Consider the following 15882-nt stretch of genomic DNA (forward strand, 5'->3'; position numbering starts at 1 on the left):
GACCTTCTGCCTGTATCACCAATAGGAAAAGGCTAGTGACGCTGGCTAACACAGGGTTTATAAGCTTGAAGTTAAATGGAAGTCCTTGGTGGGAAACAAGTGAATGAAGATCCTGATGTTATTCCCATTGTGCTAATCAGGAGTTTGATTGCTCTGCTCTGCTCTCCACACACCCCAAAAACATCTTTGTTTGACCAAAGGTGCAAAATCCAAAGATTAAAACTCACTCAGACAGAAAACACTCACATTACAGAAACTGCATGAACCCGCTGAATTCCCCCATTTATCCAAATGATTGTTATTACTGTAATATTCCTTCACAGCATGATGTGTCACTGTTAGTTAGCTAAATAACACCAACATACTCCTATAATAAAATGTACAATGTATATAATATAAAGTACATGGTGTTGTGTTTTGGACACAATATTCTGTCAGTCATAACATCAAAGCTCCAGTGGAGACATGTGAGCACTATTTAGCTTATTGTAAAGAGTTTCTGCAGCTCACATTTATAGTAGTACACTGTTTGCAATGCAGCTGTAAAGGCCTAACTACTTCTTAGAGTTGTGGCTTTTCTGCTTATCCCTTTGACTGGACTGTTTCAATGTTGCGCAACAGGAGCCAATGTGCAGCACTTGTGATTAAGAGCAAATGGCAATGGTTAACTTCAGCATGTCCATTTAGAGAGCGGAGCAAAACAAACACCTCTCACTCTGCTGATAATTCCGGATCCTACACTCAACTCAAAACAGGACATTTCTACACCAGTTATTGAAGCTAGTATAAGTGTTTAGCATCACTTTATACTGCGGATGCTGAATAATTAACCAGGCAGTGCACACAGCTACCAAGGGATCCCACAGGTTTATCACTGCTTTTGGAAATTAGATTTAATGTTAAGGGGGGGGGGGGGGTCACTGAATCTCAACATCACAATATCTGATTGGCTAACTGTGGTGGAAAAGCGCTGCATCAAAACCTTGTTTTATGACATTTATTATTTTTATTTCCTGTCCTCAACTGGAGCTTGTTTAAAAATGATTTTGTCAATCTGGGAATTTTCCTCAGTTTTAAAGGCATCAACTCTGACTGTGGGGTCCACAACTTTTGGTGTAACCAGCAAATACTATATGTTGGGTACACTGCAAACGGGCTGCTGTCAATTTTATTGTTGAAAAACAAAACATAAAAACCAATTGTACTGTAATTACTGGTAACTTACACTATACTAACTATACTATAAAAATTATAGTAGCCTGTTTACAGTGTAGGGATTGCACTTTCATATATTAGCCATTACTTACAAGTACAGAAAAAAACTGTGACTACAAACGAAATAATCCCCATATTATGGGAGAAGGTTTCGAGATTGTATTTCTGCAAGTGCTCTTCCCCTCAGCATGGACTGTTAACGTGCATTCAACCAAAGCGTGTTCAACACTGAACACTGCTCAGTACTACTTGAATTATAAACTGAAACCAAAAAGCTTCCAGCATGTGTATATAAATCTGTATATTCAAACTGAGACATGCTGAGGTTTCAGAAAAGGAAATCCTGTTCTTGGGGTTAGTTTAACTACACATTTAGATAGACATGTTAATATGAGAAAACAAAGTTGAGTTTCATTAGTACGTCTCAGTTTTTCTACAATGCTGCTGTAGTAAATAAAAATAAATCTATCAGCATGTCTCTTCGAACTTAAATCCTAAGAACATCATGTGTCAAATTACAGAAAAATTTCTGGTAGCTTATTGTCTAGACCGGGATGTCCAACTCCAGGCCTTGAGGGCCGGTGTCCTGCAGGTTTTTGATGTATCCTTGATGCAACACAGCTGATTTAAATGGCCAATTAACCTCCTCAACATGTCTTGAAGTTCTCCAGAGGCCTGATAATGAACTAATCATTTGATTCAGGTGTGTTGACCCAGGGTGAGATCTAAAACCTGCAGGACACTGGCTCTTGAGTTGGACACCCCTGGTCCAGACTGTAATTGTAAAACAGAAGGGTTTTACAAATTTCCAGATAAAGTGCTATTTTTTTCCATTTTGGATCCACTGTGAAAAACATGCATTTCTAAAGTAATAGAGAAAAACAAAAAAATATCTCTGTCATTTGTTTATATATGACTTAATTATGTTGGTGTGGTATGGACACCTTGGTGGATCTTGATCAGCAGAAAAAGCTGTAAAACTTCTAAGAAAAAAAAAAAAAGTAGTCCAAAATATATGTCGTCATTTACAGTTTCCAGGGGGAGTCCCTGTTGGGCCGATTCTGGCCCCCAGGCTTTAGGTTTTACACACAGGTTATTTCCCAGTGAGTGAACCATCTTGTTGTCAGAGGATCTTGGGAGCTCTTGGAATGTGTGTGTGCGCGCACTCCAAACTCTCAAACTCCCGTCGAGTCAGCACTTTGACCCAGATATAAACCGCGACCTCCTGCCTTCCCCTCCCTCTTCTGTGTGGCCTGTCAAACCGTTCACCAGAGCCAAACTGCATCAAAACAAAATGACCACCTCTGCTCAGCCCATATTCTCAAAGGGAGAGGACTGCAAGGCCACCTGGCACGACGCTAGCGCGGGCTACAATGAGGCCGACACGCACCTGGAGATCATGGGCAAGCCTGTGATGGAGCGCTGGGAGACGCCATATATGCACTCCCTGGCCACTGTTGCTGCCTCAAAAGGTAAAAGCGGTTACTTGTATGAAGTGGCTTGTCCTTTGTCCGACACTGTACTCTGCGTCATGCGGTTTGTCCGATAATGGAGTCACAAGGCACTGTATGAAGGAGTCGGCACAGCAGGCACACACGTACTGTTTGTAAACACTTAGATGCCATCCAAATGATACTATATGAAAACAAACTGTGTGGTCAGATGAATGAAAAATTATGACATCACGTGGGAGAGAACCAAACAGGGGAAAAATGTATGTTGATGTTATTTTTTTTAACTATACATACACGTTATTTAGTTTGAATGGAGTTTTCACACATATTTGAGCTTTTCTCTTAATTTACTTTTACTGATCTTGTGAGCACATGTGGCAGTGTGGTCAGTACTGGTGAGTACTACAACAGCTGTTACTTCACTCCAGGGACAGAGCCAAGAAATCAGTCTGCGGGAGAGGGGGGTCATCTGCTTTTAGCTATATGTGAAAATAGGCTGATCCACAGGGCCTCACAGACAGCATGTGCACACAGCAGTCTGCACAATTTTGCAAAATTGCACAACTTTCTCACACTTGAAAGTGTTATTATTAGTATCCTTATTATTATTTGTTTAGGTGATTCACATTGTTCTTCTAATGAATGCATGCTTTAATCAGTGTGATCTCCATTGCACATTGCACAGCATTGTTAGACTGAGGTCTTTTTACATTTACACAGTAATTTTACCACTTGTTTTACAAAATGACTTCACCTTTACGTGGAACAGTAGCTTTTCTTATGTTTTCACCTGTCATTACAAGTAAAAATGTTATTTTGCACAGCCCGGATACTTTCATTCACTTTCAGTAAGTTCTCTTAGTATTTTTAGATATTTTTACCTCATCTGCACACATTGTTCTGGGACTACACAAAAATTAATACATTGAAAAGTGTGAAAATAAGACTCGGCTCCTCTGACAGATCTTTAAAAATCCAAAAAAAAAGTCTGCTATGAAAGGGTGAGGCAATAACTAAAAGGCTTCAGCCCACATCTATTTATATTCCACTCTGAAAGGAAATTAAACCCTTTGGCCTTTCTGTTTAGCCACAAGTCTGAGTGTTATCATGAAAATCAGCTCCAATACTAGAATTATCACAGACATGTCCTGTAAAAATACCGCATGTAAGAAAAACAGTAATATGATAATGGCCTCCCTGTAAACCTAGCTTGGCTGGAAAAGACACTTTGACAGCACATCTGTGTGCAGTCATGCAGAAATATTTTGACACTCAAGTCGCAGAATCTTTAGCAACATCTTTTGTTTCTGTTTTGCTTGTTCGGGTAGGTGGTCGGGTGCTGGAGATTGGTTTCGGCATGGCCATCGCTGCCACCAAACTCGAGTCTTTCCCCATCGAGGAGCACTGGATCATCGAATGCAACGATGGAGTCTTCGCCCGCCTGGAGAACTGGGCAAAGTCTCAGCCACACAAGGTCAGTAGGTCTGATGAATCGATAGGACACTAAGACATCAGCTGATCTACCCGCATGCAAGCTTATAATAAATTTTACTGTTCCTGGCCTTAAATGTGCTGATTAGTGTTTATGTTGCTCCAGGTCGTCCCTCTGAAGGGCCTCTGGGAAAATGTTGTCCCCACTCTGCCAGATAACCACTTTGATGGTGAGACAGATGAAGCTTAAGCTGTTTTCACATTTAAGAGTTACATTTTGTTTTTGTTTTTTTTAAAGTGTGGCTGATTGACCTGCTGCTAACACACTGTCCTCCTCTCTCAGGTATCCTGTATGACACATACCCTCTGTCAGAGGAGACATGGCACACTCACCAGTTTGATTTCATCAAGGTAGGTAGTTGAACCTACCTTGTACTTGTAGTTACTTACAGTAAGTTACACACAAGGAATAAAGTAAGTAAAACAATTTGAATGACCTAAGTTTGAAGAGATCAGTTCATCTGTAGTTTGGAGAGGCTTTTGGTCATATATCCTTGTATGCTTACATGTAAGGAAGGATTGAGGGTTTTTTGGTGTCTTCTATAGGGTCATGCTCACAGGCTGCTGAAACCCGGTGGCGTCCTCACCTACTGCAACCTGACCTCCTGGGGCGAGCTGCTCAAGACCAAATACGACAACATTGAGAAAATGTTTGAGGTTGGTGCAGTTGCTAATAGACATACTGACATTTAATGAGATGTAATGGCGTTGCTTTTGAGTTTCTAATGCGTTATACGCTTAAAACGAGCAGTGCAGAATCGGGGACAACCGCTATGTTGCAAAAGGAGGACGAGCACGTAAAAAACAAAGATGCGTGTAATTTTAGCAAGATTTACAAATGATAAATTGATTCATAAAATGTGATTGTGATTTTAATTTTAAATGCACATCAGCTGAAGATTGAACCGGGTAGTCCACTCATAAACATGTCTCAGGCTTGAGCAAAAAATTGTGACATATGAATAAAATTTGCCACTGTATCGAACTACCTGTACCTGTGAGTCTAGGACTCGATTGATTCGTCAGTGTAGCACAGCACCTGGATTGGGTGAGGCAATCACTGGAAGGTTAATGATAAACAGGAGTGTTCTGTAGAGGCCGATAACGCCGTGAGACTCCTCACGCTGACCATCTCTCTCCCCTCCTGTTAATGATTTCCAGGAGACCCAGGTGCCTCATCTGGTTGAAGCAGGCTTCAAGAAGGAGAAGATTAGCACCACCACCATGGACATTGAACCACCCAGTGAATGCAAATACTATGCCTTCTGCAAGATGATCACTCCCACTATTGTAAAAGAATAAAATATAAAGACACCACTGTAGATTTTTTTTTTTTTCTAAAGTCTAATGTGCCTTTTCCTCTGACCTCTGCTATATATATTCAATAAACTCCATCCCCACTCCTTTTACATGTCCTTGTAATTACAGTGTCATGAGTTTATTTCCCAACATTTCAAACGACTTCTGGAGTATTGATGATTTTAGCTCTAGCTTTGGGGGTCAGCACAATCACCTAGCTACAAATATATTTCAGTAACAAACATGAGACAACAGCAGAGGTGCATTTACACCCCACTGAGACTCACCTGTTTCAGGTCTTTAATCACACAGCATCTCTCACACCATGCGTAGCCCAGTTTCAGACCAGCGAATATATCACTGCATGTTCAAAGACATGCTTTGTAATGAGTTTCACAAAAGTGTCCACCATGAAAACTCTGCAAACTCATATTTACGTGAAATCTGTCTTTAAAATGCCAAATCGGTGGAAAAGTTTCCAGTAGTATTTCAGAAGTTATACTGTATGTATGCACTCATTGGCCACTTTGTTAGGAACACCTGGTCACTTGCTCATTAATGCTGATGTCTAATCACTACTGATATGGCAGCTGCTCCAGTGCAGTTACACATATAGACATGGTCAAGACAACTTGCTGAAGTTCAAACTGAACATCAGAATGGGGGAGAAAGGTGATTGAACATTTCAGAAACTGCTGAGCTGCAGAGATTTTCCCACGCAGCCATCTCTATGGTTGCCTTGTTGAAGCAAGTGCTCAAAGGAGAAAGGTCAGACTGCTTTGAGCTGATAGGAAGACAACAGTAAATCAAGTAACCACAAGTTACAAACTAAGATATGCAAGACCACCTTGGAGACTTTTGGATGGTAGAGAGAGACCCTGGTGTAAATGGTGCATGAAACCATGAATCCATCTTGCCTCGTATCCACAGTTCAGGCTGCTGGTAGTGTTTTAGTGTGGAGGGGATATGTTCTTGGCACGCTTTGGGCACCATAGTACCAACTTAGCATTGTTTAAACACAGCCTGCCTGAGTATTGTTGCTGAGTGTGTCAATGAGCACAGTGTACTAATCGTCTGATGGCTGCTTGCAGTAAGATAACACACCGTGTCACAAACTCAAATCATCTCAAACTGCTTTCTTGAACATGACGATGAGTTCACTGTAATCAAATGGCCTCCACAGTCACCAGCTCTCAATAAACGGAGCACCTTTGGGATATGGTGGAACAGCAGATTCACCTGCAGCTGTGTAATGCTGTCATGTCACTAGGGACCAGAATCTCTGAGCGATGTTTCCAGCACCTTTTTGAATCTTTGCCACAGAGAATAAAAGCAGTTCTGCAAAAAGACTGAATCAATCAAAATCCCATAAAAATCACCTGCTTAAAAGTGACATATTTCTATTAACTGCGCATGTTAACGTTCATCCTTCTACATAATGAAAGACACTCGTTTAAAACAAGGAATCAGCTGTCGAACAGTTCATCGAGGTTACCACAGAGTACACTGTACACTATGTTTTCATTTATGGTCTCAGATAACGGTGCACGTTATCTGAACATGTGGAAATGAGTTACCACCTGGCGCAGACTCATTAATCATTAGATGGATGTGATGATGCAACACCAAGCGGCAGTCAGGTGGGAAACTACAGCAGCTGGCAGATCTGAATCAGGACTCATATTTTTGCAAGTGCGCTGGTGTGCAAAACGAAGAAGCAAAAAAAACAGACCTTACACCCAAGAGTGCACGAACTACACACGAGGACTGAAACTTAAGTGATATATATGAAATGAATCAGTCTGTGCATGTGCACTAAAGTAAATCTGCTTATTATAGTCGCCTGTAGTTAAAGGGGAGCAAACAAATGCTAGTTACATGCATGCATTTGTGGTACAGTACTGTGCAAAAGTCTTGAGCCACCTCTTATTTCTTTATATTTTGTTTGGAAAATGGGAAATATGTGGCATAGTCTAAAGGACATTCAAAGCTCTTTTCTGGATATTAGCAGCTTGTTGTTCTGTTCTCTGTCAAGATGATCCCACAATGCTTCAGTAACAATGAGGTCCAGGCTTTGGGGAGGCTAATCCATGACCGATTGGGTTCTTTGTGCATTTTTCTATCCAGGCATGCATTTACTGCATTGGCAGTGTGTTTGGGATCTTTGTCATTCTGAAAACTGAAGCTGTAGCTAATCAGATACTTTTCAGAGGATATTGCATTCAAAATAAAAATGGTTAAAATTGAGTCCAAACCAACCTCTCGCAGTGAGAAGGAATTGAACCAGATATTTGAAATGTACATTAATCACTCCATCAGGCGTGTTGACACTGATCTTCAGTCTTGTGTAATTTGGCAGGTGTCAGCCTTTTCTCCCTTTTCCCTTCTTTAAAAACAGCTTCCTGACAGCCACCCTCCCACTGAGACCATTTCTGAAGAGACTTGATCGAACAGCAGCTGGATCAACTGAAGGTCCAGATGCATCTCTCAGCTCTTGTTTCAGGTCTTTTCTAGATTTTTTTTCCTATTTCTTAAGAAGATGACTTTCAGATGCTGTTTTTTAGGCCCATCACTTCTTTCATTTTCCACTCGTCCAGTTTCCTCAAAATATTCAAGGATACCTGTTTCAAGATTTAATTTAAAATAATTTCTTTGCTGTTTTGTTTAGACACAATGTGGGTTCATCCCTTGAGTTAGGTGCCTTTTTTATGTTTGAATCATTCATAGGTCAGTGTTAAGTGGTTTAATAGATAACAAAAAACATTCCTGAAAATAGTTGGCTACAAGGACCAGACTGGAGATGAATAAAAAAGCCAAAGTCCAAAGAAAATCTTTAAAAGACCTTTGGAAACCTTTGGAGAGCTATTGCTCAAGACCACTTTAAAAATTACAAAAACATCTGGCTCCCTGGAGGCAAAATAAGTAAACTGCTCAAGAGCTTTACACATGACCACCCCCTGTAATATATCAAGGCGGGTATAGCAATTCAACTGTTTTATTTTAGAGCTTCCTTAAATTTTACTATTGGCTTGTGTTGCTGTAATTCTGGACGACTTAATAACTAAATATCAGATAAATCCTGTGGACTACAACATGTTTCAGCTCAGTGAGTCTAAACCAGGGGTCCCCAATCTCAGTCCACGAGGGCCGGTGTCCCTGCAGGTTTTAGATGTGTCCTTGATCCATCACAGCCGATTTAAATGGATAAATTACCTCCTCAACATGTCTTGAAGTTCTCCAGAGGCCTGGTAATGAGCTAATCATGTGATTCAGGTGTGTTGGCCCAGGGTGAGATCTAAAACCTGCAGGGACACCGGCCCTCGTGGACTGAGATTGGGGACCCCTGGTCTAAACCATCACAACCTGCAGAAATGTTTTTAAATGGTTGATTCCTCTCACATCCTGCTTCCTTTCATTGAGCTTCATTATGTTGGTATACATTATAGATACACTGGTAAAACCACTGCTCATAAACATATAACCGGTTTTATTTTACTTTTGTGGAATTGAAACAATCAGATTAATGGAAGAACATAAAGCAAAGACCCCGAAGTCACAGTCTCTGCATACTTGTGTTTTGATTGCACAGTGGTAGAGCGGTCTCAACAAGCAGGTTGTTGGGTTTCCTCCCAGAGTTTAAAAACAGGCATTTCAGGTTTTGAAATGAATTTTGTGACTCAAACTTGGCTGTCATGGCTGCACGGTAGATAACCATAAAGTGATTTCATGTTTGAATTTTTAGGAAAACTCTATATTAACTGTAGGACACCTATGCCAGGCGATTTTCACCCATGTAATTCTCATTGTTTTTGCTTTAGAGCCATTTTATAGGTTACCTTTCTTCAATTTATGAGATGTTGTCGAGTCCAAATAAAAGAAGAGTAATTCAGCTTTCATAGCTTTTTTGTCCCATTATATGGGTTAAAATATACCTGACATTAGTGATAGTGTTACAAAACTGCACATTAGTGCTGTAGCGTTAATGTCAGCCTATTCCATTATAGCAGTACATGCAAACATACACTGACCTTTTCACTCCTATGTGTGCGTTTTAAGAGATCAACCTCAGAGCGAAACAATAAGCACACAATAAAAGTGCATTTTGCTTCCAACCACTGCAGAGCGTCCACAAACACCAGTGAAGGTCAGGGCTGGTGATCACAGGAGCCCCCTGGTGGCCGAGACTCGGCTCTGGCGTTCACAGCATCAGAAATGACAACAGCTGGCACGGGACTAGGTTTTCACGTAAGCTCAGTTTATTGAAAATAACACTTAAGATTCTGAAATATGCCACTCATATTCTATCTTCATGAATGACTGATGAGATATACAGTTTTTCTGATGGCTAGTTGAAGACGTGAATTCAATTTAAAGCTGTAATTTAAATACGCAGCGTGTGCCGTCTGTAAATTACAACAAAGACTTTAATGAAGTTCGTTCCTGCAGCTCTACAAGGAGGAGGAGCGGGGCTCCAAATGCAACCAGAAATACAGTGTTTACAAAGAGACACACACACATATACAGATTGTTCACTTCCTGTACCAGATCTTTAATTTCTTCTCACGCTTGATTTTCTTCTGCAGCTGTAAAGTCCCGTACAGAAGAGCCTCTGCAGTGGGCGGGCAACCTGCAAGGCAAAAGTATTTATAATGCATGTTTTAACAGAAACACGATGCCACATTACTGCACAACGACATTAGTATTGCGCAGTCATCTCCTATTTAAAACAATCAAACCATCTATATTTGATTACTGCTGATGACACAATTACTAATTTTCCTACTGCAGCTACAGATCAAGTACGAGTGCTTCTCTCCCCTTCCCATGCCAGCAGACTCCAGGCTGCCGTGTTTATAAATTATTACTGTGAAAAAGATGTTGATCTGGACTAGTGTGGACGGGGAACACAAGACCACAGACTGTGAACACACTAACAAATGTGAGAACTTGATTTTATTGGTTGACTTGGTTTATTGGCTCAAATCTAACTGATTGCCAGTTCAGCTCCACTCAAGCAGAAAATATATGAAGACGGAAAAGGTCACAGATTGAAGAGGCTTGCAATATGGCAGCAGAAACCTTTAATTTGGTCATTCTTAATAAACCAGACTACAGAAATGGCAATCCACAAATATCTCTCCACTAACTGGGTGTCTAGACTACATTTTCCACTTTCATTAATAAGAAAATGTGCAAATTTGATCCTTTCTCTGTAATAAACTCTACCTGGAACATAAATGTCCACCGGTACGATTCGGTCACAGCCTCTGACGACAGCGTAAGAATAGTGGTAGTAGCCTCCTCCGTTAGCACAGCTGGAAAAGAAAAAAAAAAATCCAATCAGCTCTCTTTAAACGTGACACCACAGCAGCAACATTTCACGTCAACGTCACAGCAGTAATAAAGACACACTGCCGAGTTTCACGTTCAGCTAAATTATGGATTCCTAATGACACAGAAGTGTTGTGTCCTAAAACCCAGCCTTGCTTTGATTGTGCTCGACCTTCTCCTCTGCAGTCACTGACTGTGTGATTGGCTGAGCCTCAGACTGCAGCTCAGTCTGCTTCCCAGTTGCTGTCTGAAGGCTGAGCGGAGAGAAGCCCACTCCAGCTTTTCCACCACACTCATATTTGCTTTATTTACATGCAGCAGATATCATGTGATTTCATGCAAACAGTTTGAAACAGTCTCTCTCCTTTGATTATAGCGATAATCCTGTTGTTGTAATGAGTGTTTGCACTTACACAAAGCACTCGTTTCACTACCTGGAACTGGGACAGGCTTAGTTTTATCTGGTTGACAAATTCTGTGTGCACTAAGAACAGAGGTGTTGTTAGGTGGTTAAGTTTATTTCTTTTCAATCACTTCTTCATTTCTTTGTTAGTCTTTTGACTTTGCCTTTCCTAGCAGAGCTGATCATTAAAAAGCTCATCGTGATGACCCGAAGGTGTCGGGATCCTCAAATCCCTCCTCCCCCCCCCCAATCTAGTGTTGCAGTGAGGGTCTGACTCTACAACGTCACAATTTAAGAGTGTGCAAGAGTAAAAATGACAAACGTGCCAGATTATTTGTCTTTGTAAGACTGAAGAGATGGGTGCACAAACCAGCTTCTTAACCTTTATCGTTAAAACAAAAGTTAATGGGTTGCAAGTCAAAATTTTAGTTTGGAATGAGCAGCTTCAGCACTTTGATCCAGTCTCTTTATCGCAGAAGCCCAATATTTCTTTAACTGCCCCCCCTCCCAAAAAAGGAATGACTTGATCAGTGGATCCATGGTTGGAATAAAAAGATTAGAGGAGATCTCTTCAGGACTTACCTTCCCATGGAAATGACATATCTGGGCTCAGGCATCTGGTCATACACCTGTTGGGAAGAAGAAGCGGTTCAGACGCTCTTATATAATGTCTAACTAAGAACTAATCTGTAGATTCAGCTGGAGGAGACTTCATGCCAGTCACTCAATCCACCGGCAGGCTGCTCATAATCCAGCCAGCGTTTGCTCAGCTATCCTGCAGACAGACAGCACTGACTGTGTCTACAAGCTGTGAGTGAAAACACATTTTTTTGTTTCTCCTTCAATTCCCAAACCCGAGTCAAACCTCACACTTCAGCTAATCAGTTAAACTGCAGTTAGGTGGATGAAAGTGATGATGATGATTAGTGGAGGCCCTTTTCTCACCTTGCGCAGGGCTGGAGCCATCTTATTGGTCAACGTTCCTGCCACAATCATGACATCTGCCTGCCGGGGACTGGCTCTGAACACGACTCCAAAGCGGTCCATGTCGTAACGGGGAGCCGCCATGTGCATCATTTCCACTGCACAGCAAGCCAGGCCGAAGGTCATGGGCCACAGAGAGCTCTGAGGAGGAAACAGCAGTCATCGTTTGTGCCGTTTCTGGGCAATAGGCCACAACGTTCACATCGTGATCGAGGTTTTGAGGACGTTTACTGTCTCAATGTGTACTTAGCTCTGTATGCGCGTTATGTTAACGTGAAAGCAAAAAGTCTGCAAGTTACTTTTGGCACTTTAACCCCCTGTAGTCACGCTGGTGTGTCTAAATCACGTAACTGATTTAAGATGACGTAGCAGCAAGATGCAGCCTCGCCGAGTCTCTGTTTCAACTTGTGTTGATAGCCTGGACTTCAAACTGTATACTATTTTTCAAACTGTGTTGATAAGCCAGAAAAAAAAAACAGAGTTATGATAAACAACTTGCACCATACTTTCTCCTGAATACTGTTGTAACAGATGTTGCATCAAGAAAAAAGGACAGCGCTCGAACAAAGACAAACAAATAAACAAGAGAGAGAAAGAGGAAAAAAAAAAGAAAAAAAGAGGACACCCCTTTCCTATTGGTGGGAAAATGCACCACGTCAACCAATATTAAATTATATGACAACACGAGGCATTCGGTTGCTTAGGAAGAGGGGCAAGTTTCGGGAGTGCCGGCAGAGAGCACGAGCGATATCGATAGTGAGTTTTTAGTGCGTTTGGTGTGAATGGTTAGTGTGTAGTATTGTGTAGTTGGTATGGAGTCATTTGTTTGATTTTGTGTGGCAAAACAATGAGGTGACTACTGAAAATAAGAAAATAACTGAACAGAGAAAAGCGAGGTTGTACTGAGGCGAATGATACCAAACAAGACGAGGTCAATAGTTTTTAAAGGTGAAATATAAAGAGAAAATCAAAAGCAGTCGACCCCAGGGGGTTAAGATCCATAATACCACAGTTACAGAGACACATTTACAACGGGCTTCAGGTGATGGCGGCGTCGCATCACATGCTGACAGAGAACTTGGTTTTATTTCCAGATGTGCCTTGTTCTCCATTTGGCATGTAATGAAAACACAGTGCACATACCCATGAGCCTAACCCAGACATGCAGCACGTTAACACAGCTCACAGCTTCTCATCTACTCACCCTGCGAGCCCAGTTAACCAGGTCGTCCAGCTTAGTGATCACATACTCGCCCTTGCTGCTGGCTACAGATGTCGGTTTGGCTGCAGCCACAGCTGTGCTTTTCTCTCTAACTGGCACCACGCTGCAGAACCAGGGGGGGGAAGAGAAAGAGCAGAGCTTTACCATGCACAGTAGTTTCAGTGTACCTGTTACCACAAAATCAGTCTCATAAACTTACCTTGTGCTGGTGTTATCATTTTTAGCAGTGCTGTGCAGGCTCTTGTGCTGAAGAGCAAAAACTGAAATGGGCCTGTGGGGACAGAAGTAACAATTAAACAGAGCAGGACATTTAAATGTTAAAACCACTCTGAACAATAAAATAATACACCACAAAAGCTCTCAGCTTCATAAGAAGACAGCATTCGAAATGTTATCATCATTTGATGGTACCGGGTGACGGACAGATGGGGGGGATTTCTTTGAGGAGGATGCGATGCCAATTTTGCCTGAGCCTTCAAAACTTGGTGGTGCTTTAAAGGATTAACTCGCAGGCTGGCTGCTGCTGCTTGCCAGTGTGGAGGAATAAAACCTAACAGCAAATGTTTCAGTCTTTGTTTTATATGGAGGTTGCTTCATCTTGTTATTTTCTTCAATAACAAATTCAGAATGTTGAGAAGTAAAATCGGGTCCACTCTATATTTGTGACTACGTTCTGTTATTTTTTTTAAAGATGACCGCATACAGAATGTATTTGTACACAAGTATAAAGAGCAACTCTTATGAAGTGTGTGATGCTGTAACAGCTGTAATCAGGACAAGGCCGGATTAGAATAGGTGCATCACACACTTCATGTGATGCAATACAAGGAACCAGATTAGAAGGTTCTTACCTTGTTGAAAAAGAGCCAAATATGGCCAGGCGAGGTGCTGCAAAAATAAATACAAAACACATTATTACACAAGAAACTTTAACTACTGGAGAGAGTGCAAGAGCTAGAGGTGTATAAATGGGGCCTTTGCTCAAACTACGCAAAGAAGCATTTTTGCAAGCTATAGGAGCAGCACCATGTCTGCACACGAGAAGCACTTTCTCTGCATGTCTAACTACACTGCAACATCTGTTCACTTAAAGAATTGTCAGCAACCAGCTGTTGACAATCCACCAGAAATAGAGTGTAACGCTTAAATGTTATTATAACCTTAGGGTTGGGAAAAAAAATCTAGGAATAGAAAGGTTTTAGTTTTCTTGTAGTCTGTAACATATCAAATTAAAACCGAAAAGTAGAAAATGTCTGCCTCGTTTCAAAAAGTACTTAACTTTTGCTTCTCAAGCTATGGTGATCGCAAACTCGGGTGACAATCCAAAAATTGTTAAGTTTTTACACGAAGTTTGGTTCCATGATCAGCACTTCGAACCCGTCGGCTTGCACTGGGAGCAACAAGCCACCAGCTTTAATCCAGTATGGATGCAGTCATTAGTAAACTAAAAATAACAGCAGTCTGGGTGGTTTAAACACGACATTTATCAAAGTCTGTTTCAATATCTGTTTAATGTGACTGCTGGCAGCTAACATGGCTAGCCGCTATGCTAACACAGACAGAGCAAGGTCAGCGGCGCTTTCCCTAAAAGTTACAAATCCGCCGTTAAATGCAGCCAGGCCATCGAGCAGTTCACTTCCCTGGGCTCATTTTTAAAATACTTAGAGCAGCATGAGTATAAAAAGACACCAACGGCTACAGAAAAGCGTGTAGTTTCAGTCAAAACATCACTCACCTACCAACGCCGCCATCTTTGGAGGTTCTGGTTACGTCAAACGGGCTCTTCTTGTCGTGTCAGAGTGCGAGCTGCTGGGGGCGCTGCTGCCACGTGACAACAACCACATATTCGAGCTGCGCACTTCAAACCAGCTCAAATCCTCAGAGACTCATAATCAAACCCCCCAAAACAGACAAACAATAATCTCTAAAATTACTAATACAATCCTGCTGGAACATTTTTAGACTCTGACTTTTAGAAATATTGAATTTTCAAAAAGATCAGAAATCTGTGTCACAGTGCAACCCTGAGCCAATCGCCACATTTAACCAGCAACCAAACAGGTCTGATCCTTCAGAAGGCCATGTTGGGGTCACATTTTACCTGTCAAATACAAGAATAACAACATATCATAATAAAATATATTCTGTAGCCTAAAATAATGTTTTTTCAAATTAGTATATTATTATAACTCTGAAATTCTCATAAAATCAGTGCATACATGTCTAGATGTCTATTTATTATTAAATAGACTGATCACAGTTATTATTTGAGTCTTTAGATAGCTGTTTGGCGCCTCCAGTGGAGTCACATTGCTACTGACACACTTGAACGTCTCGGATTGTGATTTATGACTGTAGTTTCTCATGTATATGTGTATGTATGCATGTGCAAAAACCTCTGTGATGCTAAAAAAAATAACCTCAGAAAAACTGAAGTGAAGGGTATTCACAGACGCTGTCACCGTGACACATTCAGACTGAGG

At 41.2% G+C, this 15882-nt stretch overlaps 2 protein-coding genes across 2 annotated transcripts; one reads left to right on the plus strand and one right to left on the minus strand.

Moving 5' to 3' along the window:
• Positions 1-2367: 2367 nt before the first annotated feature.
• gamt (guanidinoacetate N-methyltransferase) lies at positions 2368-5582 on the plus strand. Its single transcript, XM_003449022.5, has 6 exons — positions 2368-2687; positions 3998-4143; positions 4267-4330; positions 4444-4511; positions 4707-4817; positions 5322-5582. Exons 1-6 carry the CDS (start codon positions 2510-2512, stop codon positions 5460-5462), a joined length of 708 nt encoding a protein of 235 aa, XP_003449070.1. The 5' UTR covers positions 2368-2509; the 3' UTR covers positions 5463-5582.
• A 4274-nt stretch (positions 5583-9856) lies between these two features.
• ndufs7 (NADH:ubiquinone oxidoreductase core subunit S7) lies at positions 9857-15249 on the minus strand. The gene is made up of 8 exons (XM_003449021.4): positions 15135-15249; positions 14251-14287; positions 13599-13670; positions 13382-13502; positions 12139-12318; positions 11776-11822; positions 10686-10774; positions 9857-10086 (listed from the first exon to the last, which is right to left on the minus strand). The coding sequence occupies exons 1-8, from the start codon at positions 15148-15150 to the stop codon at positions 9989-9991; spliced, it is 660 nt and encodes a 219-aa protein (XP_003449069.1). The 5' UTR covers positions 15151-15249; the 3' UTR covers positions 9857-9988.
• Positions 15250-15882: the final 633 nt, after the last annotated feature.

This window comes from Oreochromis niloticus, linkage group LG15, assembly GCF_001858045.2.
Source record: "Oreochromis niloticus isolate F11D_XX linkage group LG15, O_niloticus_UMD_NMBU, whole genome shotgun sequence".
NCBI lineage: Eukaryota > Metazoa > Chordata > Actinopteri > Cichliformes > Cichlidae > Oreochromis > Oreochromis niloticus.